General features: G+C 36.5%; 13 protein-coding genes across 13 annotated transcripts, besides 1 other annotated feature; 4 read left to right on the top strand and 9 right to left on the bottom strand. All coding sequences in view use genetic code 12, as the record gives it.

The window, feature by feature from the left end:
- Positions 1-231: 231 nt before the first annotated feature.
- On the bottom strand, positions 232-520 carry RPS28B (40S ribosomal protein S28; the record flags this gene model as incomplete). Its single annotated transcript, XM_002421241.1, has 2 exons — positions 232-432; positions 518-520. The coding sequence occupies 2 exons, from the start codon at positions 518-520 to the stop codon at positions 232-234; spliced, it is 204 nt and encodes a 67-aa protein (XP_002421286.1).
- A 1918-nt stretch (positions 521-2438) lies between these two features.
- On the bottom strand, positions 2439-2819 carry CYB55 (cytochrome B5, putative; the record flags this gene model as incomplete). Its single annotated transcript, XM_002421240.1, has 1 exon — positions 2439-2819. The coding sequence occupies one exon, from the start codon at positions 2817-2819 to the stop codon at positions 2439-2441; it is 381 nt and encodes a 126-aa protein (XP_002421285.1).
- An 879-nt stretch (positions 2820-3698) lies between these two features.
- On the bottom strand, positions 3699-4496 carry CD36_70640 (RNA-binding protein, putative; the record flags this gene model as incomplete). Its single annotated transcript, XM_002421239.1, has 1 exon — positions 3699-4496. One exon carries the CDS (start codon positions 4494-4496, stop codon positions 3699-3701), a length of 798 nt encoding a protein of 265 aa, XP_002421284.1.
- A 188-nt stretch (positions 4497-4684) lies between these two features.
- CD36_70630 (conserved hypothetical protein) lies at positions 4685-5332 on the bottom strand (the record flags this gene model as incomplete). The annotated part of the gene is made up of 1 exon (XM_002421238.1): positions 4685-5332. One exon carries the CDS (start codon positions 5330-5332, stop codon positions 4685-4687), a length of 648 nt encoding a protein of 215 aa, XP_002421283.1.
- Positions 5333-5446: 114 nt separating this feature from the next.
- Positions 5447-5608: a mobile genetic element.
- A 711-nt stretch (positions 5609-6319) lies between these two features.
- Positions 6320-9607, top strand: CD36_70620 (bud site selection protein, putative; the record flags this gene model as incomplete). Its single annotated transcript, XM_002421237.1, has 1 exon — positions 6320-9607. The coding sequence occupies one exon, from the start codon at positions 6320-6322 to the stop codon at positions 9605-9607; it is 3288 nt and encodes a 1095-aa protein (XP_002421282.1).
- Positions 9608-10732, bottom strand: LEU2 (3-isopropylmalate dehydrogenase, putative; the record flags this gene model as incomplete). The annotated part of the gene is made up of 1 exon (XM_002421236.1): positions 9608-10732. One exon carries the CDS (start codon positions 10730-10732, stop codon positions 9608-9610), a length of 1125 nt encoding a protein of 374 aa, XP_002421281.1.
- A 228-nt stretch (positions 10733-10960) lies between these two features.
- NFS1 (cysteine desulfurase, mitochondrial precursor, putative) lies at positions 10961-12427 on the bottom strand (the record flags this gene model as incomplete). Its single annotated transcript, XM_002421235.1, has 1 exon — positions 10961-12427. The coding sequence occupies one exon, from the start codon at positions 12425-12427 to the stop codon at positions 10961-10963; it is 1467 nt and encodes a 488-aa protein (XP_002421280.1).
- A 153-nt stretch (positions 12428-12580) lies between these two features.
- CD36_70590 (S-adenosylmethionine transporter of the mitochondrial inner membrane, putative) lies at positions 12581-13435 on the bottom strand (the record flags this gene model as incomplete). Its single annotated transcript, XM_002421234.1, has 2 exons — positions 12581-13348; positions 13403-13435. 2 exons carry the CDS (start codon positions 13433-13435, stop codon positions 12581-12583), a joined length of 801 nt encoding a protein of 266 aa, XP_002421279.1.
- A 106-nt stretch (positions 13436-13541) lies between these two features.
- CD36_70580 (sister-chromatid cohesion and telomere length maintenance complex subunit, putative) lies at positions 13542-14561 on the bottom strand (the record flags this gene model as incomplete). The annotated part of the gene is made up of 1 exon (XM_002421233.1): positions 13542-14561. One exon carries the CDS (start codon positions 14559-14561, stop codon positions 13542-13544), a length of 1020 nt encoding a protein of 339 aa, XP_002421278.1.
- A 178-nt stretch (positions 14562-14739) lies between these two features.
- On the bottom strand, positions 14740-15732 carry CD36_70570 (conserved hypothetical protein; the record flags this gene model as incomplete). Its single annotated transcript, XM_002421232.1, has 1 exon — positions 14740-15732. The coding sequence occupies one exon, from the start codon at positions 15730-15732 to the stop codon at positions 14740-14742; it is 993 nt and encodes a 330-aa protein (XP_002421277.1).
- Positions 15733-16855: 1123 nt separating this feature from the next.
- On the top strand, positions 16856-18175 carry CD36_70560 (conserved hypothetical protein; the record flags this gene model as incomplete). Its single annotated transcript, XM_002421231.1, has 1 exon — positions 16856-18175. One exon carries the CDS (start codon positions 16856-16858, stop codon positions 18173-18175), a length of 1320 nt encoding a protein of 439 aa, XP_002421276.1.
- Positions 18176-18352: 177 nt separating this feature from the next.
- Positions 18353-21268, top strand: CD36_70550 (importin subunit, putative; the record flags this gene model as incomplete). The annotated part of the gene is made up of 1 exon (XM_002421230.1): positions 18353-21268. The coding sequence occupies one exon, from the start codon at positions 18353-18355 to the stop codon at positions 21266-21268; it is 2916 nt and encodes a 971-aa protein (XP_002421275.1).
- A 101-nt stretch (positions 21269-21369) lies between these two features.
- Positions 21370-22518, top strand: CD36_70540 (protein required for respiratory growth, putative; the record flags this gene model as incomplete). The annotated part of the gene is made up of 1 exon (XM_002421229.1): positions 21370-22518. One exon carries the CDS (start codon positions 21370-21372, stop codon positions 22516-22518), a length of 1149 nt encoding a protein of 382 aa, XP_002421274.1.
- Positions 22519-22887: the final 369 nt, after the last annotated feature.

Here is a 22887-nt window from a genome sequence, read left to right as displayed (position 1 = left end):
TTGTCTGCCTCTGGTTCTATTAAAAATATGACATGTATTATAAGTTAAAGAAAAATAAAAGTAAATCCTCTTTATTTTATTTCAATTCCAAACCATATCATAAATGCAACTAAAATTACATATATATTTTTTTTTTGTTTGTTTGATCATCCCATATCTTGTTATTATATCAAAATAAAAAGGAAGATGGTTGTTGGTTTCATAAATATCTGGGATCGATAACAAAACTGTTTAACGTAATCTTCTAGCTTCTCTTTCAGATTCCATCAAGCACAAGATATCGTTTTCTCTGACTGGACCTTTAACGTTTCTAACAATAGTTCTTGAAGCATCTTCCAAGAATTCAACTCTAACTTGGGTGACACCACCTCTTGAACCGGTTCTACCTAAGACTTTAATAACTTTGGCTAAAGTGACTGGGGTTTTAGCGTCCTAAACGATAAAGTGTGTTAATATCTCATCATGAATGGTTCTTGCTTGTTTAATTTTGATTTTTGATTGTGAATTGTAAACATACCATTTTATTGTATTATTAAATGTGATTTGTATAATAAGAAAGGGGAAAGAAAAGGAAAAAGATGGAAAGAAGTTTGGTTTTGTAAGTGAAAAAAAAAAAAAAATTTTGATGATGGATGGATGAAAACGAAAAAAAAATTTGAGAAAACTTATGTGCAGGATATGGATTCCAGTTGTGTAAAGAAAAGTAGTGTATAAACAACAACGATGCAAAACTTAGTGGCTTGGCACGCTACCAATTTTTAGTAGTGTAAACCAAAATTCAAGTCAAGTGTTGTAGCAAATGCCTGCAATTAACATCCAGAACCAATTTTTCTTAGTTAAATCTTCTGGTGAATTTAATTGTTGATTTTTTCGAGATGTTTTACTACCTTTAGATTCCTTGGATATCTTTTTAAACAATTGCATAGTATTGTAGAATGTTAGGTTCTTTCGTCTTTTTTCGGAGGAACAAATATTCAAGTTTACAGAAACTAGGAATGCTTTTATACACTAGGGATTCTTGACTGTGTAAGGGTCATGTTTTTCGAGATTCAGATTAATGTAGTTTCAAAAAGTTTAAATATTGTGTCGATTAGGAAGGCTGTGGTTTGTTAATTGAGTGTAATATTTTTGCAAATATATTCGACCAAAAAAAAAAAAAGAAATGACCAATACACATACACACACGTATTAATACCTAGAATGTATTAAGTTCCTCCTCTTTCCTTTTTTCAAAGGCATTCAATTAAAGGGTACAAGATAACTTCCACCCGTAAGTAATAGTTTATGGGGCCACATCATATCGCTTCAAATGTGTTAGATTGCTGAATTGAGAGAAAGAGCGAAAAGTATATTGTTTTCCTCACACCCATGCAACAACAATCGGGTTTAATTATTTCAATAACTTATTATAAATAAAACTCTTAATAGGGGGTCAATAATATTTTGTGGAAAGCAAACAATCAAACACATGAACAAATAAGTAATTGAAAAATAATAAGAAAAAAATCCAAAATTTGCAACCATTTAGATTCTTAGGGTCGGTTTTATCTACACAAAATATATATAATCTCTATGATTTAGTAATGGTTTATTTTGCTATAATATCATTGAAAGATATAAATTAATGTGGTGGAGGTACACCACCAATCTACTTCAACTCAAACAACAACGAACACTTTTTATTTAAAGTTGCAACAGTTTGTAAGAATCAACGTTGTTATTCTTTCTGATAAGATGATACTGTCAGTATGATTTGTAAGTATTAAAAAAAAATACTTGATTGCCAAAATTTGCAGTTCTAGTAAATATAAATTTACGAGCTACCAACTACTAGGTAGTAGTGGTGCTATAAAGCCACACGCGTATGATATTTTTTGTTGTTACAGGAGGACTGTCCATGCGTTGAGAATTTCATCCAATAAAAGTCAACAAAAATTTGATTACTAAATTGATAAATACGAATGAAAGTTTAAAGACAAACCAAACAGCATAAAAGACATAATATATATATTGAATAGTAGCACATGACAACAAACTGACAAGCATGGTCTTACGTACTAGTACAAGGATAAACATTCTACAATTCTTGCAATTCTAGTAAAAGCCCCTATTAGCTTGTAGATAGACATACTCTACTTTGAACACTCTGTTTCATTACAAAACATCAGAAACTCTCACTAACTAATATTACATTTAGCGAAAATCAAATCAAATCAAATAAAATAACAAGTTATTTCTATTACCCTCTCAAAGTTCTTATTGTAAATCTAGACTATTTAGAAAAAAAAATTAATAATAATAAAGTAAATAAAACAGACTCACGAATCATAAATCATATATCCAAAACCCCAAACAGTCAAATGATCTTGTTGAATAATAACATCAAATTATCCTTGTCTTGCTTGTCTTTTTTGGACTCTTTTTAAAGATTCTTAGTTTTAAGCAAAGTTAGTTTTGTAATAATAAGCACCAAATGCAAGTAAAAAGACACCAACAGCAATCAATGGGAAATTAATACCACTATCTTCAGTAGCATAAGATTGAGCATGTTTAGCTTCAACTGGCTTAGCACCTTTCAAATTACCAATATATAATTTTTGCAAAATTTCATGGGCTTCATCAGAATGACCAATATCATCAAAAGCTTCAGTGGCATCTTCACCAGCAACATCAAGAATAACTTCTTCACCACCTGGGTGTTCATCTATATAACTGGAGACATTGTAAACTTTACCATTAAGGGAGACCCATAAATCATCATGAGATCTATGTTTGGAAACTTCTTCGTAATCGTAAACAGTAACGGATTCTTCAGACATGACTTTATAAATATAACGAAAGGGATGGGATGCGGATGGAGGTAAGGTAAAGGTTGAGTTAAGAATAAATTAAAATTGAAATTGAAATTGAAATTGATCTAATTAGAAAGGAAAGAAGAAAGATCCAATTGTGGAATTTAAAAAAAAAAAAAAGAAGAACGAAAGAATCAAAAATATAAAATTTAAATATTATAAGGCAACGCTAAAGAAGAAACACCACTATATGTATATAGTAATCAACTAAACTATGGAAAGGAAATCAAAACCGGAAATTTTTTTTTGTTGGAAAATTTTACTCTAAACGATTAAATTCTCATATGATGATGATGGATTATTGGATTATTGGATTATATACAGGATATTCCTCGTTCCATTATCACACTCACAGTTTAGTTCTCTAATACCAATTACCATTGATACTATTTGTTAATGCCCCGGTTTATATTTATCACAAGCGGGAAAAACGTCTAAAGAGAAAGAATAGGTGTTTTCTTTCTATTGTACTTATGCATCTAATTCACTCACACTAACGGTTTATCGACCCTCTCCTCCTCCACCACCACCGCCCCTCAATTATTGTGTGCATCTTTTCTTTTTTTGGGTATTTATATAGTGAAGGGATTTTTATGATACGATTAATTATTTGCATTGGAACGAGACACCAGGAAGAGTAGAAGGAGAAGTACATGTGATACAAAATCAAAACTTCCCTTAAGCTTTATCATGAGAGTTTAGTATGTACACATTATAAAGTCAACGGATTTCTTTTCCCAATACAGAAAAAAGAATGGGAAGCCACACACACACACGCACGTACATAGATACAAGAACCCTACAACATAGACTAATTATTATCAACAACTACCATTATCATCTTATCTATATTGCACTAACATCGAAATCAATACCTTTACTTTTCAATTCTTCTTGCTTTTTCTTTTTGGATTCTTCAAATTTTGCAATCAACACTTTCCATTCTTCTTCTGTTCTTGATTTTTCATGTTTTTCTTTAGCAATTTTCTTCCAAGGAATAACTTTGAATTTTCTATTACCATGTTTAAAAGTATCTTCATGAGGTTTTTCAACAACTTCACATTTAATTAAATGACCAAATAATAAATAATTATTCATGGTTTCAGCAGCAACTTTAGCTACTTCAAATGAGTCAAATTCTATAAATCCATAATGTTTAGTTTTACCAGTTTTTTTATTACGAGCTAATTTAAGATTAATCACATCACCAAATTGTGAAAAATAAGTTTTCAATTCTGATTCTTGGAATCCTGATGGTAATCTACCAATATATATGACGCCGGATTTGGATTTTGTAGTTTTAGTTGTTGTTGATGTACCAGTGGTTTCTTCAGAAGTTTTAATGATTTTGTTAACGGAATGTCCAGATTTATTAGCTTTGATTTGTTTTTTTTTTGATTCATCTTCGTCTTCTTCATCATCATCATCATCATCAGATAACCCATTTATATTATCTTCTTCTTGTTCTTCTTCTTCTTCAGATAATTCTTCTTGCTCTATGTCTTCTTCTTCTTCATCATCAGATGAAGATGGTAATTGTAAATCCTCTTCAATATCTTCTACCGATTTTTCACTTGGAGTTGTTATGCTTTCTTTGTTTTCAACTTTTTCAGTAACCCTTGATTTAACTTGTTTCTTTGCCATTATGTATGTATATATATATATATGATAGTCTGTAATTGATGATATTACTAGTACAAATGATGAATGCTTGAAATTTTTTTTTTTTTTTTTTTTTTTTTTCGTTCTTAGGCATCTGAAGAGAGAGAGATGAGGCAGATTGAACTTTTTACTGATTTCTATTATACTTACTTATATGCACACCGGTATATCTAAATACTCCTATTTATTAGATCAAATGTCTTTAAAGGTAAACCAACAACATTTAGATAATCACCATCGATAGATTCAAACAATAATCCTCCTAACTCTTGATATTTGAACCCACCTGCAACTTCCAATCCTTCTTCACTTTCGATATATGCATTAATAATCTCATCATCATCAGTTTTGAATCTTAATTTGGTAATGGCATAATCAGAAAACTGACTTGTGGAATTATCTTTATTTATTTTAATCAATGTCAATGCTGATATCACTTGTAATTCAGGAAATTGCTTGAAATAATTGAAAAACTGTCTTTGTGTTTCTTTTGTTATTGGTTTTTCAAAAACTTTATTATTACAACTTATAATGGTATCACAAGTAAGAATAAGTGTTTCCATTTCCTCATTGTTGGTAGCAACATCATTGGTTAGAGATTCCACTATGGCTTCTGCTTTATGTTTACTTGTCAATTGAACATATTGCAAGGGACTTTTATCATCTTTGGAAAGATTTTCGGCAAAATTAGATCCAAGAATTTCAAAATGTTGTATTCCTAAATTGGTTTTCAATATTTCTTGTCGTCTTGGTGAGGTAGACCCCAAAATTAATTTATAATTCTTTAATTTGGTTATTAAAGGATGACTTAAAGACATTATTGAATAAAAAGTATGAATATTACTGTATTAATTATATTCTGTGTAACCCTTCTCTGCTGACGGTTAATGTAGAAAAACAGTTTCAAATCTTTAAATAATTTCTGTCGGTGAGTAGTAGTAAGCAGCAAATCTTCTCAATCGTTGGGATTTGTGCTACTTTGCACGACAAGTGTATTTGCAACACTCAAAGCATACAGCCTAAATTGATAGTATATGTCGATAGAACTTTGAAACAAGAGTTTGGAAAGAGTAGAAAACGTAAAATATTTTGTAGTCTTCTGACTGGGGAAGAAAAAGAAAGTGAACACTCGTGGTGAAATTTTTTTTACTTGTAATCTTTTTTTATGTTTATATCAGAATACTGACCTGACCATATCTGAAAAAATCTACTTTTGTGTAGCAATACACGATATTCTTCCACATTTCTGCTATTCTTATAGGTTATCAATATCCATTAGAACGTAGATATTGAATGTATAATCCAGCACCACAATTTTCATTAACATGGGAAGCTTGACTCTTTCCCCACAAGTTTGTGGACACGCTTTTTCATAGAATTAAACAGAAAACCTACACCGGATATACCAAAATCGTTTAATATCAACTCTTTTAGATTAAGCAGGTGTGGGAATGACCTTCCCAGAAACAAAATACACGGAGACGAGCTACCTAAACTTCCGGTGTTCTAGCAAGGTTTCAGAGTCCAATGTAACAGCCAGCTTTTGCTGTAGATCTTTAGTTTTACTTAATCCATTTAGTGTGCACGTGACCATATTATAATACTGTTTTGTTTACATTTTGTCTTCTTCGAGTATCGTAAACTCTAAACAGACCAAAACCTTTTTTTTTTTTTATTTTTTTGCATACACACTTTCTTTTGTTTTGGTCTTGTTTCACAGGGTTCCTCTTTACTATATTAATGGCACAAGATCTTTTTCCAAAGTTAAATTAATAACTCAAATTATCGTCAAATTCAGCTTTTCAATGAAAACACATCATTACAACGAAGGGCTAAAAATGAAAAATCCGCGTCTAAGCGAAATAACCACTATTCCAATAAGACAACTACACTCCCAATTCGACAACACCGAGAATGCCACCACCAAATCTACAACTGTCGATGAGTGGCTAGATATTTTCCCCCAAGCAGCAATATTCACTGGGTTTGATGACATCTTATTTGACTATGTGATAACAATTGTCCACCGCAACCACGAAAATATCTCAACAAAGTCAATAACCAAATTTGGTGTATCCACATACGAAAATATGCAACTAACCCATAGATCACGGTTTTGGCCCAGCTGTGAAAACTTGGACTTAAAATACCAGCAATCCAGAGTCAGACGATCACTAGCCATCAGCAACTTGAAAAACTCAAACAAATTGCTCAACCACCACGGAAACTTACCCGAACTCCCAAACTTTGACGAAACCCATGCCGGATGTCTTGCCAGCAATATGAACCTCCTCTCCGGTAAATCACCAATAGAGTTTGGGGAAAAAATGTTACAGCTAGGGCTTTTGCAGGATCATAGTCTAAATTCATACGCAATGGACGTCATATACAACACCACCTCAGAAGAAAACAACCAGCTAGTCTTTCTCTTGGGGGAGCAGTTGGACCACCTATTTGACCCGTTGTTGGAATACAGCCCAGAGACAATGAACTTTGTGTACACACCTCAACCGACAAAAGTCCCACAATCAAAGTTGATAACATCTATTGTGAACGAGCTAGTGACTGTACAAACCAACTATACCACAAAACTAGTCGATTTACTACAAAACTTGATTACGCCATTGAGAGCAAACATGTTGAATTCACCAGATGGTATAACAAGAGTAAATCACGTTTTCCCTCCGACAATAGACGAAATAACAAGAATCAACTGCATCTTAAACGAGTCCTTACTAAAAGCAAAATCAGTAAACTATTTAGAAGTCCTACGAGTAGTTGCAAACATTTTGCCGTACTTTTACAAACCATATGTCAGACACGAAGCAAACCTAAAAGGATTTTATCTGAGATTGTGCAAGTTTGGAGCCACCACTAAATACTCAGTCAGGGAAATCGATTCCATTGTCACAGGATCATTATTAGAACTACCTAGACTTAAATTGATCTTAAAGAGGCTCTATGATGCCATTGAATCCGAGAAACTAAAGTTGAAAAATTTCGAGAATCTTGATGAGGATGAAACTATGGTAGACAATTACTATACCGCAGCAATGGAGGTAATAGACGCATTTGGCGGACAAGATGAACATGTTGACCTCAAGCAAAGAATTTTTACCCCAACCGGCAAAATCTTGACTGAGCTAGCTACCAACTGGCCTGCTGAGTTGCACTACGGGTGGCTTTCCCGAAAAGTCGTTGGCATATTCAAATTACAACACACCTTGGTGGTCATTTTCAACGACTACCTTCTATTCATAAACATAATCGACAACAACGGATACTTGCAAGAACTGCATTTAAAAAAGATCTCTGTGTCAGATGCACTTATGCACTCGTTGATGAACGAAAAACCATTGCCCAATTTGTCATGTTTCCCAGCGATGGAAGTTTCTGCCTGGTGCAATATCAATGAAGTGTTAGCTACTTCATTTGTTGGCCCAGAAAATGCTGATTTTATTCGTTTCTTGTGCACATCGTCATCCGGATTTCATTCCATGTCAGGCATCCCCCACTTCAGTAAAACATTCCATTGCGAAAACGCCACCCCCAACACCATAATCGATCTCATCACCAAAGCTCGTCTCCTACACAAATTCTCACCGTTCCATTTGTTTAAGGCAGACGACAGATACCTAAACATTTACTACACCGCTCATGAGGATAAAGTATATGAAAGCGAAATCAGCCAGTCACCATTTGTATTGTTCCTAAATATGAAGCTTGACGTCCCAAGGTATTTTGAAACTCGTCCAGATTTGCAATTGATATTACAGGCTTCGTTTGTTGGCGAGGATAAAATACAGATTACAGGATACAACAAACCCAGCCAAGAACAAATTAACGAGTTTGTTAGAGCAAACGAATTTCTGGACTTTTTGAAACACAAAGTTTTCAATTGCTTTAACACCATTTTTCTGACCTATAATAAAATCACCCGTTGTCTAATTAAAGCCAACGCCGATCAACTTAAATTTGTTGTTGATGATGACGTTCCGAGTCGAAGCGAAGCAACAACGTTGGATGAAGTGAAATTTACACCTAAACATGACAAGTATCCTTCAGAACCAATTACAATCGTTAATACGCCTTTGGACAACAAGGTAAGTCCACCGATACGCAGAAGAAGGTCGATCTGTGACATATTGAAAAAAGGTACCCCGGATACTACACTTAAACGAGACATATCCAACACGTTTATTCCGCGTGGTGACAAGATTGAATACACAAATACTTTAAACCCAATTCCTACCTTACGCAGAGTTGCGCAAGATACCACGGTGATGCATTACGAAATCGAGTCACCAGATGATCGCACAACAATAACTACCTCGGCACCTTCCGTCGACGTCCTGCCCAACTTCCAATTCCCAGTAGTAAACGATCCTGTTATTCCAAAATCAGCATCTACTATCAAAAGGATTGCAACCATTGATAGCAATAGAATTCATCTTGAAAAAAGATCCGGAAATACTAGCAATTATAAGCTTTTGCCAATTGGAAAAAATAAATTCGATTCTTCGCCCAATTGGGAGAGCATTAGTATCAGCAGAGAAAGTTCAATAAGAACAAATGAACAACCTCCCAAAAAGTTTGACGAGGAAGTGGCAAATCGTGTTGTTGATGTTTCGAATTTATTCAAATCCAAAAAAATAGAACGCTACCCATCAAAGAAACCAGACGATTCTAACCCAAAGACTATTAGAACAACAAAGCCTACCATTAGAGCTTTTTCAAAAAAAGTATTTGCCCCGCCACCACAAATTACACGTGATGATTCAGCTGTTTCTATGACGGTTTCGGAAATGACAAATGAATTCAGTCACTTTATCGACACCGAATTTGGAAATGCTGCACCTCCTCCTGCTCCCTGCAACACTAGCGCTATAACATTGACAAGCAGTAGCGATGACGAAGAGTTTTTTTCGCCTAACGAAGAGCCAAATCATATAAGAGTACCAAGTCAATCTGAATCGAGTGAGGCCACCATTACGTCCACCAGACATAAACAGCCTTTGGTCAACGATGACTCGGTAACTCGGTTATGTGCATATTTAGAGAAGTCTGTCGACTTTGGTGTATTTGAAATCTAACTAACTATGTTTTTGTTTTAAAATTTTAGCAACTGTTTCGGCTATTGCATCACCAACCTCTGTTGTAGAACTAGTACCTCTCAAATCTGCTGTTCTAACTCCACTATCCAAAACCTGCTTGACAGCTTCCTCCAATGCCTCAGCTTCCTTAACACAATCCAACGATAACCTCAACATAGAAGCGGCAGACAAGATTGTAGCGATTGGGTTCACCTTATTAGCTGGCAAATCGGGTGCAGATCCATGGCAAGGCTCGTAAAGACCAAATGCAGTGTTGGTATCTGGTAACGAAGCCAACGAAGCAGATGGCAATAGCCCCAAAGATCCAGGAATAACTGACGCCTCATCGGAAATGATATCACCAAACATGTTGGATGTAATGATAATACCGTTCAATTTCGTTGGGTTCTGGATCAAAATCATCGCAGCAGAATCAATCAACTGATGTTGCACAGACAATTCCGGAAACTCTTCAGAAATCACTTTATCAACAGTCTTTCTCCATAATCTCGACGATGCCAACACGTTAGCTTTATCCAAAGACCATATTGGCAATGGTGGGTTATGTTGCAAGGCCATAAACGCTGCCATACGGGTGATACGAGTGACTTCATCAACAGTATACTTTTCTGTATCCCAAGCAGTTTTTTTATCGTCGCTTTCGTCTTGTTCTTGACGTTCTCCAAAGTATATACCACCGACCAACTCACGAACAATAATCAAATTGGTCCCCTTTACCACTTCAGCTTTTAACGGAGACAATTCCAACAACGAGTCACTGGCAAAATTACATGGTCTGATGTTGGCATAAAGGTTCAACTCCTTACGGATTTTCAATAACCCTTGCTCCGGACGAACAGCACCAGTGCCCCATTTGGGTCCACCAACAGCACCCAACAAAACTGCATCGGACGATTTGGCACTTTCAAGAGCATCATCAGGAAGTGGGACACCAGTGGCATCAATTGCAGCACCACCAATCAAGTGGTGTTTGAAATCAAAATGGATTTTCTGATATGGAGTGGATGCTTCAATTGCTTTCAACACTTTGATTGCCTCAGCGACAATTTCAGTACCGACATGGTCACCAGGCAAGACTGTGATAGTTTTGGTTTTAACAGACATTTTAATGAATAATGGTTAAAGAAGAAAAAGATGAAGAAAAAGGGAACTTTTCATGGGAGGGGGGCTGATAAAAAACATTTGTCGGAAAAAAAAAAAAAAAAAAAAATAAAATAAAAGGGCCACCAGAATAGCATAAGCATAACCTTCCGCTCGCGCGCCGGTACAGGCGAAATAATTATTCAAAACAAATTCTTTCTATACATGCTAAATAACACCTACAATAACCACCTAATGACCACTCCATTCAATTGTATTCAAATCAATACCTTCTTGAACCATTTCCCATAACGGCGACATCTTTCTTAAAAAGTCAACTCTTTCGTTAATTGCTTGGATGACATAATCGACCTCGGCCTCAGTCGTAAATCTGCCAATACCAAATCTAATTGAAGAATGCGCCAACGCATCATCAGCCCCCAATGCATGCAAGACATAGGATGGCTCCAACGATGCCGAAGTACATGCTGAACCAGAACTCAAAGCAATATCTTTCAAAGCCATTAACAAAGACTCACCTTCAATGTATGCAAAAGATACATTGACACACCCAGGGTATTGCGAATTCGGGTTGTTGCATCCATTGAACTGTGTAGATGGAATCGACAACAACCCATTCTTCAATTTAGACGATAACTTCTCGATATGTCTTTTGTCAAACTGCAACTCTTGCTTCATTAACCTTGCGGCTTCGCCAAACCCTGCAACTAATGGAGGCGCCAACGTACCTGAACGTAAACCCCTCTCTTGACCACCACCAGTGATTATTGGATCCAATCTCACTCTTGGTCTTCTTCTGACATAACAGGCACCAATACCTTTTGGACCGTAGATTTTGTGTGACGAAATAGACAACAAGTCAATATTCATCTCGTTAACATCAATAGGAATCTTACCATACGCCTGAGCAGCATCGGTGTGGAAAAACACTTTGTTCTCACGACATATCTTACCAATCTCCTTCAACGGCTGGATAACACCAATTTCATTGTTGACAGCCATAACAGAAACCAAAACAGTATCCTTTCTAATTGCATTCTTCAAATCGTCCAAGTTAATTAACCCTTCTGAATTAACAGGCAAATATGTAACCTCAAACCCTTCATCCTGCATGTGTCTGGCACTATCCAAAACACACTTGTGCTCAGTTTGGGTGGTGATGATATGTTTCTTTGTTTTTTTGTAGAAACGTGGCACACCTTTAATTGCCATATTATTGGTTTCTGTGGCACCACTGGTGAATATGATCTCCTTGGGATCAGCATTTATCACATCAGCAATATACCCTCTTGCCCTTTCAACTTCCTTATCGGTTTCCCAGCCATATGCATGGGTCGATGAATGTGGGTTACCATATAATCCAGTGTAGAATTCAAGCATCTTATCTAAAACCCTGGGATCAACAGGGGTTGTGGCTTGAACATCCAAATAAATTGGACGTGTTCCAAACAACGACGCATCCCGAGATGCAGACTTCAAGGATATATTCGATCCTTCTGGTGGTTCAATGGAGATCTTTGCCGTGTCGACTGGTGTAGATACATGTAATTCTCCTGTTTTCGGGTTCGATGTTTTATTTGCGGCAGTTATCCCTGGCGATGTGCTGGTAGCCAATGGTTTAGGTAAGGTAGTGACAAAAGTACGACCAGAAGCAGTTTTTCCAAACTTACCGGTCGTCCTAATAATCGATTTATACATATTGCTGTAAAGAAAAAGAAGTGATGGAAGTTTTTTTTTTTTAATTTTTTTTTTTTACTTAGTAATTAAAACGGGGGTAATAAATGACATGCAGACGTGTACTTTGTACCAAAAAAAAAAAAATACCCACCATTCTATACAAACTATTTCGTTCTATAATTTCTTTGTCAATTCCGCGTGGACGAGTTCGTAACAGCCCAAGAATATAGCGCCGCCACAACTTATCCAACAAGTTCGAGGAACTATCCCATTGAACAACACCACAAGGCCTTCTTCACGAATCAAATGCTTTACCAAACTTCTAGTGTTTATTCTATCTTTATGTAACATTATTCTTGTTTTTATCACATCAAGCGGTGTAGTCAATGCAGCAGCAACACCACCAGCAATCATTCCGCACACAGCACCTTTAAACCCTTGATGTACATTCTGTGGCCATTTCACTTTCAAGTATTCATATAACGGGAACTGAATCACAGTGAATGGGATCTCTCTCATTATGGTACTATTCCAACCACGGTACAATCCTTTCAACACCCCTTCGTTGTTTGAGTTTCTCAAAATGTGTAACAAATTACTCCACGATGTTTGGTTACCCATATGAGATGCCTGTGTACGTTGCTTAATCACCTCAGCGGGAACACGAACTATACATGCAGCAATCTCCCCCATAGATGCTGCAATCATATGTCTAACCCCTGGCGAACTTACCACGGGCTGCAAATCTCTTTTCAATGCATCATACGTAATAAAGAATAACGAGGCCAGAGGTGCTGACGCAACAACACACGATCCTAACCCACGATAAATACCATGGTACCCACCGTTTGCGAAAAAGCCTCCTTTAGCTTGTAATCTTGTTTTGATAGTGTCAATGGGGAAAAACACTATATCTGTTGCGATCCCAGCACAAGCACCACTCTGAGATGTTAGTAATGGTGAACACGTAAACTAAAAACGAATAATCTTACATACAATCAATGATGTAAAAAATGTTGAGTCGGACATATGATTAGAGACGTATTCAGTTAAAAAGAAAATTTTTCACCAGTCTTTTTTTTTTTTTTTTTTTTTTTCTGGAAATGCACCAAGAGTTGATTACACCTACACATTCTTATCTAGGACAGACTACAAACCTATTCTTCCCGACTTTCTTCTTCTTGCCATACTTCAAAATAATCGAGTCGACCTTCTTACCAGCAGGAACAAACTTTGAAATGAATGGAATAAACTCATCATAATTCCAGCTTTTATCTAATTCAAACAATTCTTTGAATCGTTGACTCAAGTTTTCTGATAAGGATTCGGGGTCAACATACAATATTTTGTGTTCAATTGGCGAGCAGTAATAGCCGGTCAACTGACTGAGATCCAATGGAGGATTATAGAATGACGGCAAGCTAGTTTTCCAATTCAATAGGAACTCCGAGATATCGGTCATTTTATGATTGATTTTCGACATCTCCACAATACCAAACCACTGGGTGATTTTCAAATCATTCAAGTGATATTTCTCATTCTCCAGAGTACAAAACTTGTGTATGATTGATGTCAACATCGAGTCATTATAAGGGGGCGCGATGATGGATGAAACGTCCTCCCAAGAAAACTCATGTACCTGTAAGCTCATCAATTTGGTGATTAACAAATACAATAGTTCAGTAAGAATGTCTGCACTCATGATATATGCCCCATGATCAATTTCACAACCTCCCAACTCGTACCAGTTTGATAAAAACTCTTGATATGAACAAATCGAATTATCTTTTAATGCTTGCAAATCAATACGTTGCGGTACTGTCCGTCCATTGAAGATAGGAATATTGGACGTATCAATCGAGCCCTTGATTTCTGTTAATTCATATTCGTAACTGGTTTTCTGAAACCCAATTAACTTACTATCAGGCTCTTTATTCAATAGCAAGACTGTATTGGAATGATTCATTTGTCTCAACTTGAACGTTTCTGAATCAGTGCATAATGCTAGGGAATTGATATCGGATTTTATGTACAAGTTAGCTGTGTTTGATTCAAGTTGGTTTAAGATCTTTGATGGTAGCTGTAGTAATTTATAAGTATATTTAGTTGCATGTGAATCTTCATTCAACTGTTGATATACCGAGTACTCTGACATTTTGCCTTGGGTAGGAGATGTTAGACGCGTTGAGGCTCCAAAATTTTTTTTTTTTTTTCTACCAAAACTCTTCAGCGTTACTTTTATTAAAATTAAATTAGAAGATTTTGAGGTACAAAAATTTAAATTCAACTACAAAATACATATAAAAAAAAACCCTCATCCAAATAAGCCTTGTTTAAAAATTTGATCCTTGATTAATGTTTCTGTCTCTGACCCCCAATTCGCCATTGAAAAACTCATCACTTCCCAATTTCTCATTCTTTCTCCAGAAAGTCCAGCCACCTTCATAATCACGGTTGTTTCTCTTTCTCAAGTAAAATAAAACGGCCAACAAACCAAGTAATATAGAGCCACCGACCCCAACAACCACACCCACAACAATCCTGTTTGTATGGGATAAACCACCTCCGTTATCACTGTTCTTATTGTTGTTGTTGTTGTTGGAGGCTGTTGGCAGACTTGAGATCACAGACGTTCTCGTCACAACAACAGTCTTTCCATTATCAACAGAGCTGAATGTGGTCACCTGTTGAGAAACTGATGTTGTTGCAGGACTTGATGTAGATGATGACGATGATGACGTGGAAGAAGTACTAGTCGGGGTGCTACGAGTTTCCTCGGGCGAGCTACTAAATTGTGATGTAGAACTAGTTGACGAGGTAGTAGGAGCCTCAGAAAATGAACTAGTAGAAAACTCGGTGCTTGTGTCGGGAGTTGAAGTCTCTGATGATACCTGTTGGAACGATGAAGTTGTCGCAACAAATGAGCTGGTAGATGTTGATTGTGGAGTTGAACTTGATTGTTGGGATGTAGAAGAAGACGACGAAGATGTAGTAAATATGAATGTAGACGATGAAGTCAGGGAGAATAACCCACCTGTTGTTGAATTATTTTCGTCAGCTCTTCTTTCAAGAGACACTGTGGTGTTATAATGACCAACTGCGCCTTTATTATGCGACGAATCGCAATTGCTCAACATCCCGTTGGTACCATTTATCGACAAATAATGACTTGGTCTGGTCGAGTGATTATGGTGTGGTTGATTGCATGTGTAGCTGTTGACGAAATATGTCGATACAGTTACTATAAATGCCAAAACAACGATGCGTATAATGGTAATACCATCGAATCGCCTGTTGTTGTTGTTGTTGATTGGAAGTTTCTCCATGATACGAACTTCTGATATTAAACGAACGTGGCAGAAGGATGGATTAATAAATAGCAAAGATGAATATATATAAATATATATATGTTAGTAGAAGTTGAACTTGAAGAAAGAAGAGGGAAGATAAAAAAAAGCTTGAGTAACGAAACGAGTTTAAGAAAATTGGGTGAGTGAGTGAGTGAGTGAGTGAATATGAGAAAATTTTTTCCTTTGTTTATTTTTGTTTATTTTTGTGTTTGTTACATTTCGTATTGTCACACATATTGATTCCTGCCACGACCTATATCAGAACCAGACCATTTGGTTATTGGAAACAATAAAAGTGACTTAAAGTGATTACACATCAAGGGGAAGGGTTTACGGGAGCTACTTCTTACAAGAGTCATTATCTTTAGGCCATGTTAGTTTGACAAATCATTGAACGCAAAATTTTGGAGAACAAAAAAAAAAAAAAAATTATTTGGCCTGGGGCTGTGTCACCCAACTTCACCTGCAAAAATATGCTTGAACCTGTAGATAGCTGGGTCTTACATTCATTGAAAGCTGGTGCTGTACTACAAATCTACTATTCGGGCACGTGATCATCCAATGCCTGGTTTTCCCCAAGAAACTGTAAGTCTTCACTACAAAAGTATAGACTTCATTCTAAGCCCGATTTTAAGGGCTGTGGAAAATACACGTCACGCCTTTTTGTCTCACCATCTTACCACGGAAAGGTCGATTTTATTATGGGTGCCATCAGAATTCAGCTCTGTATTCTTCTTTTGGTGCAAATACAACACAAAGGAATATATTTGTACAGATGTACGTGCCTGCATAACCAATCTTTACAAGGTTAACAAGCATAGTGCTGGCAATAGGCAAGTTGCCTCACCAATCATGCGCTTCAGTTTTTGGTACGAATTTTCTCGAACCTTCTACAGGATTCCTCATTCTTCTGCAACATTCGATTGCGAAAAAATAAATGGCGTTAACCCCGTTTTTGCTTGCTGCCGAACAATCCTTACTAATGAACATACCCCCCCCCCCCCCCCCCCCCCCATTATTCAGTATAAATAACAACGAATATTCCTTCCATAAATTCCAGTTTTTCTTTGTTCATCATAGCTCATCAATCAAATTGAAAATGTTTTCTCCATTCTACAACGGTGATTATTCCTACGACCAACCAATTGATTTCGAGTCGCTTTTCGACTTGTTGCATCAACATCAGTTTTATTATAAAGAAAACACTCGTCCAAGAGTTATCAAGAAGTTAGAAACTGAGGACGAGTTCCAAATCCAGATTTATAAACCATACGGTAACTACAATAATTATGAGGTGAATGTTATCAAATCGAACCCTCCGATTGTCAAAGTTGTTATCAGTTCGATTCAGGACAATTTCAAAACTATTTTGCCATTTAATGTCAACTATATTGATATCGATAATATCAATTGGCAATGGTACAAGCAGCAAAACGTATTGGTGTTGAACATTCCCAAAAGAATCCACTATGTCCATCTGAATGTGCAAGATATACTCAATTGCTTGTTAGGCTGCAATGATGTCGAGACCGCTCAACATGATAAACCAACTACTGATGCTTTGAAAACTCCAAACCAAAAACCACAAACTAAAAAAAATATCCAAGGCAAAGCTAATGCCAGTCAAAAAAAGGAAGAATTTGCCAAAGTAAAAAAAGAAACTGCTGCTCAGAAAAAGGCCAGTGAAGACTTTGGCGACGCCAACCTTAAAGACTCAATTGAAGAACATGAACATTTAATCGAACAAGCTGCAAACGCTTTAAAAAGTGCAACAGAAACTTCTTCCAAGCAGGATTTAAATGCCAAGGCTAATGCATTAAGTGCTGGTGCTCAAGCTGCTGCAGAAGCTAAACACAAGGAAGAATTGGAAAGAACCAAACAAGAACTTGAGGCACAAAAGAAAGCAGCCCATGATAAAATTGTCAAGGCTCAACAAGAGCTTGAAGAGATTGCCAAAAAGGAAGCCGAAGCTGTGAAGTTGCATGAAGCTGCTAAACAAAAAGAATTAGAAGAACAAAAACGTAAGGCAGAATCAGAAGAACAAAAAGCAAAGGAAAAAGAAAACTTGGAACAAAAGCAGTACGATGAATTTGTCAAACAACAACAAGAATTCCTCAAACAGTTTTTCGGGTTTAATTTAGGACCAGCTATCCCCACTAAAGATGGTGCTAATGCGTTTTACACTGCTGCTAAACTGGCCAAAAAGCAAAAACCAAAAGTAGCACCAAAACCAAAACAATTGCAAACTCAACCAGCCAAACAAGCAAAAGATGAAGAGGAATCCATTCCGTCTGAACCAGAAACAGAGCCTGAATCATCCAAGTCACACAACTCGAATGAAAATTTGCATAAGCATCCTTCTTTAGAAGAGGTTGAAGACGAAGAGTCGGTAATGTTCAGAAAAAGATTTGGTCATTAGTTCATAGTTGTATGTATATACATTAAATAAAGTGCAAGTTTTTCTCAGTCGCGTCTAGAATTTTCTTTTTCTTCTGTGGAGCTTATGATCCGAATTCTGCGAGTCTCCTTATGATGCGCTTTTTTTTTTTTTTCCTTTTCTTTTCTTGCTTTCCCTTCTTGAACACTAGCGACGACAATGTTAGGCTTGATTGATTTGGTTCTAAACCAAACTAGTTCAGATAATGAGATCAGAAAGAATGCAGAAATTCAATTCAGCCAAATAGTCAAGCAAGATCCATCTAATGCAACTCAAACAATTTTGCAGCTGGCTCTTGATATTTCACTTCCACTAGACGTTAGACAGGCATGCTTATTACACTTGAAGCGATTAGTACCACAATACTGGTCAATGGGGTTTGAATCATTTATTGGCCCTCCAATAAATCAAGACACGAAACAGTTGATAAGATCAAAACTATTGCAGTTGGCCACTTCTACCCCCGAATCGAAAATTAGAAGCGGTGCCGCCTATGCTATTGTTCAAATTGCTTCTGTTGATTATCCCGACGAATGGCCCGAGTTGATAAATGAATTGTACAGTGCCACTACACAATTCCAGAACGAGACAGCGTTACTTGGTGGATTACAAGTGTTGACTGACCTATTTGATGATTTGATCACCGAAGAACAATTTTGGGAAGGCGGTGTTGGTAAAGAAGTAGTTGGCCATTTGAATAATATCTTGAGTCAAAAATTGGCCGCTGACGTCAAGACCCAGGCAATAAAATTATACGAAAGTGTTTTGGCTATTCTAAGAAGTCCAGAAGCATTCACAACCGATGAAAGAAAACAGTTTGTTGTTAATGAAATTACTTCTACAATCCAAGTATTAGTTCAATTGCTTTCAGAAAGGGAATTAAATCTTGTTGACTTGCATTTAAGAAGCTTTATTTACAAGATCCTTGCTGTCATCATTAGTCAATTCCACTCCAAACTCGCTCTTGAAGTTAAACAGACAATCTTGACATTAAGTATTCAAGATCTCCATTACCTTGCACCAGTTTATAGCAAGGTTGCATTGGACGGAAACCATGGGATTGATGTGTCTTCCGAATTAGAGGTTTCAGCCGTGTTTACCAATCTTCTTGATGAATTATTTCAAACCATCAATTCCATCCAACATGATATCCCAATAAACAACGACCAATTCGTTCAGGATTTGATTGTCTGTGCAGTATTACCAAACGAAAAATTAGAAGAATACGAGCTTGACTTGAATGCCTTTGTCAGCGACACAACCGGTTTGAACGTCACCCCAACTGTTCGAGACTCAATCTATGATTTGTTGACTGAATTAAATCCTAATGATGCCGCTACTTGGTTTAAATCTATTTCCTCGCATCTTAATGACGAAAATTGGAGAAAACTAGAAGCACAGTTGGTCATTCTCGAAGGGTTGCTCGGCAACGACGAGGAGTTGGAGGATCCGGGATTATCTACATTCACTAGGTTTATCACTAACCATAACACAGTAATCACTTCCAGATGCTTTTTATTGTTGCCTAAATACTTTGAAAAATTCTCTAATCCAAATGCAAAGAGGGTACTTGTTGACATGATCACATTTGCCGCAAGAAGTGTGCCAAGAATTAAGGTATCCTCCCTCATTAGTTTTACCTATTACAAGCATGTGACCGAATTGACTTCCTTGGACAAATCGATCCAACCACAGCTTTTTAAGCTTGTTTATTCTTTGATTGAAGATTGCGAAGAAGATGGACTTCCAGTCTTGTTAGAGGCAATTGGTGATACCATAACTATAAACCCCAGTTATGCTTCGGCTGTCACCATCAGTCAGGGTGTCAACGTTATTGACTTGATATTTAAAATTGCATTCAAAGATCCAGCTAATGTGCAATTGATTACCGACAGCTCGGAATGCTTGACCGCACTGTTGGAAAACACCAGTGTCCTGGATTATATGATTGCGTGTGAAAAATCGTTGCCATTTATTTTCAACATTATGCAATCATCTAATGGCGATTATACCCCCGAGTTGTATTTGTCGTTGGAATTATTAAGCATTATAATTAAATCATGCCCTGGAGGCGAACTACCAGCACAAATTTTCCTGTATGCATTTCCAATATTGCGAAAGATATTGCTCGACTCATTTGATAATCAGATATTGCAAAGTGGGGGCGAAGTGTTTAATGAGTTGATTAGAAAAGGATCCAAGTCTTTTCTTGATTACAAAGATCCAGCCACAAAAGAGTCAGGCATTGATTGCATGTTAAAAATTGTTTCCAAGTTTCTTTCACCAGAATTATCCGACAGTGCTGCTAACAAGTGTGGATCCATTGTAATTTCGTTGATTGATCAATTTCAAAATTACTTGCTGTCGGATTTTTTGACTCAAATCCTAGAAAGTGCAGCCAATCGATTAGTCATTGCCAAAGAGACAGCAACTATTGAAAATTTGGTCATGGTGTTTTGCCAATTGGTTTTAAAGTCCCCTGTGGAAATGATTGAGTTTTTAAGCAATATGCAGTTACAAGGAAAATCTGGGTTAGCTGTTGTGCTTCCAATTTGGTTTGATAGTTATGAAGTTACTAGAGGATACGAGCAAATTAAACAAAATTCATTAGCATTGGGTAAAATATTCAGTTTGGGCGATCCAAGAATCGAGAATTTAGTGGTTAATGGTGATATAATCCCTTACGATGGTGATTTGATCATTACAAGGTCAATGGCACAGACAATGCCCGATAAGTTTACGCAAATATCTGCATCGCTAAAGATTTTGAAATTGTTAGTTAGTGAATTGCAATTTCAGTGCCAACAACCTAATGCTGAAGAGTATTTACCTGTACAAGAAGATGACAATGACGAGGGATGGGAAGATATGGACGACATCGGAGTTCCTAATTTTGAAAAACTAAAAAGCTACATCAACGATGACAAAAAGCATGAGACTGATGAAGGATTGAAAAATTTGTTAACACAGTTTTTCCGAGAATGCACTGCTAAGAACTTGGGAGATTTCCAGAGATATTACGAGGAATTAAGTGACGACGAAAAGAAAGTGATTACTGAAAATTTAATTTTTTAGGTTGTATATAAGATCCAGCAATATATAGTGAAGAAATTCTCAATACAAAAAAAATATTTTTTTTTTTTTTTTGCTCGGGTTGTTGCAGACTCATCTCTTTAATGGTTCTATTTACTCTACGAAGAGCCATGTCATATACAACACAAATACTAAAAGTCAAACCTGAAAGCATAAAGTTTGTCAGTGATAAACCTCAAATCTCTGACAATGAAACCTTGACGAATTTACAAATTGCTGCCAAAGAACTAACAACTACACATAACGCAATAGGGTTCCCAACAGAAACGGTTTATGGACTTGCAGGGTCTGCATTATCTGACGAATCAGTCAGATCCATATACAAAGCCAAAAATAGACCAGCAGATAACCCTTTGATTGTACATATATCATCGATTGAACAATTGAAACGCAAGTTGATCAATTATGAAATACCACAAATCTACCTTAATTTGATTTCCCATTTTTGGCCCGGTCCGTTAACCATTCTCTTGCCAATAACCAAAGACAGCCCCATATCGAAATTGGTAACTGCCAACCAGAATACATTTGCTGTGAGAATGCCAAATCACCCAGTTGCCCGAGCATTGATTGCAATGAGCGATACACCAATTGCTGCCCCTTCCGCCAATGCATCAACTAGACCCAGTCCAACATTGGCTGAACACGTCTATCATGATTTAAACGGTAAGATACCTTTAATATTGGATGGTGGAGCATGTGATGTAGGTGTTGAAAGTACAGTTATTGACGGGTTAGTTGACCCACCAATGCTATTACGGCCAGGGGGAGTTTCATTAGAGGATATTAAACGTGTTGGGGGGAAACCATGGGAACATATTATTGTGGCGAAAAAGACAGCAGGGAAATTAGAACCAGTAAAGACACCAGGAATGAAATATCGACATTATTCGCCAACGGCAAAAGTGGTGCTATTTGTCAATTGTGGGGACGGTATAAATGCTATTGAAAGTTATTTGACCAACAATAAGCTTGATGCTAGTGCCACCAAGATAGCGTTATTGAAATCCAAACACTTTAGTGAGGACCACCCAGACTTTGTTATCAAAAGACTAGGAACTACGGGGAATGAGATATCTCATAATTTGTTTAAATACTTGAGAGAAGTGGACGAAGAAGACAAGGTGGAATTGATCTTTGTCGAAGGAATAGATGAAACAAATGAAGGATTAGCAGTCATGAACCGCTTAAGCAAAGCTGCAATGGAAGTAGTTAATGGAGGGGAAGCATAGAATGGTTTACACAAATTATATAGAGAAATAGAGATAATAATATTGATTCGCCTAACTCCATGTGAAGCGGAAAAACAAGTAAAGACCTCACGGCAATGTAAGTGCGAAACACTAACCTTTTGAAAAACAAAAAGATAAGAAAGTTCTGATCTGTCATTTTCATCAGAAACCACATTTGCTAAGATAATAGATTCTTTACAAAACATTCACAGTGCAGGCCTAATTGAATATTTCAATCTCCAAATTTGTCATTTGTAGACTTTTTTTTAAATTTTTTTTTTTTGGCTAGAAAGCACCACGCAGATTTTTTTTTTCTATCTCTTCATAAATTACTGTTTTGCTTTCTCTTTTTTTTTTTTTTTTTTTTCA

This window comes from Candida dubliniensis, chromosome 7 (assembly GCF_000026945.1).
Source record: "Candida dubliniensis CD36 chromosome 7, complete sequence".
In the NCBI taxonomy this organism is placed as follows: domain Eukaryota; kingdom Fungi; phylum Ascomycota; class Pichiomycetes; order Serinales; family Debaryomycetaceae; genus Candida; species Candida dubliniensis.
This window is presented reverse-complemented; position numbering and strand designations above follow the sequence as displayed.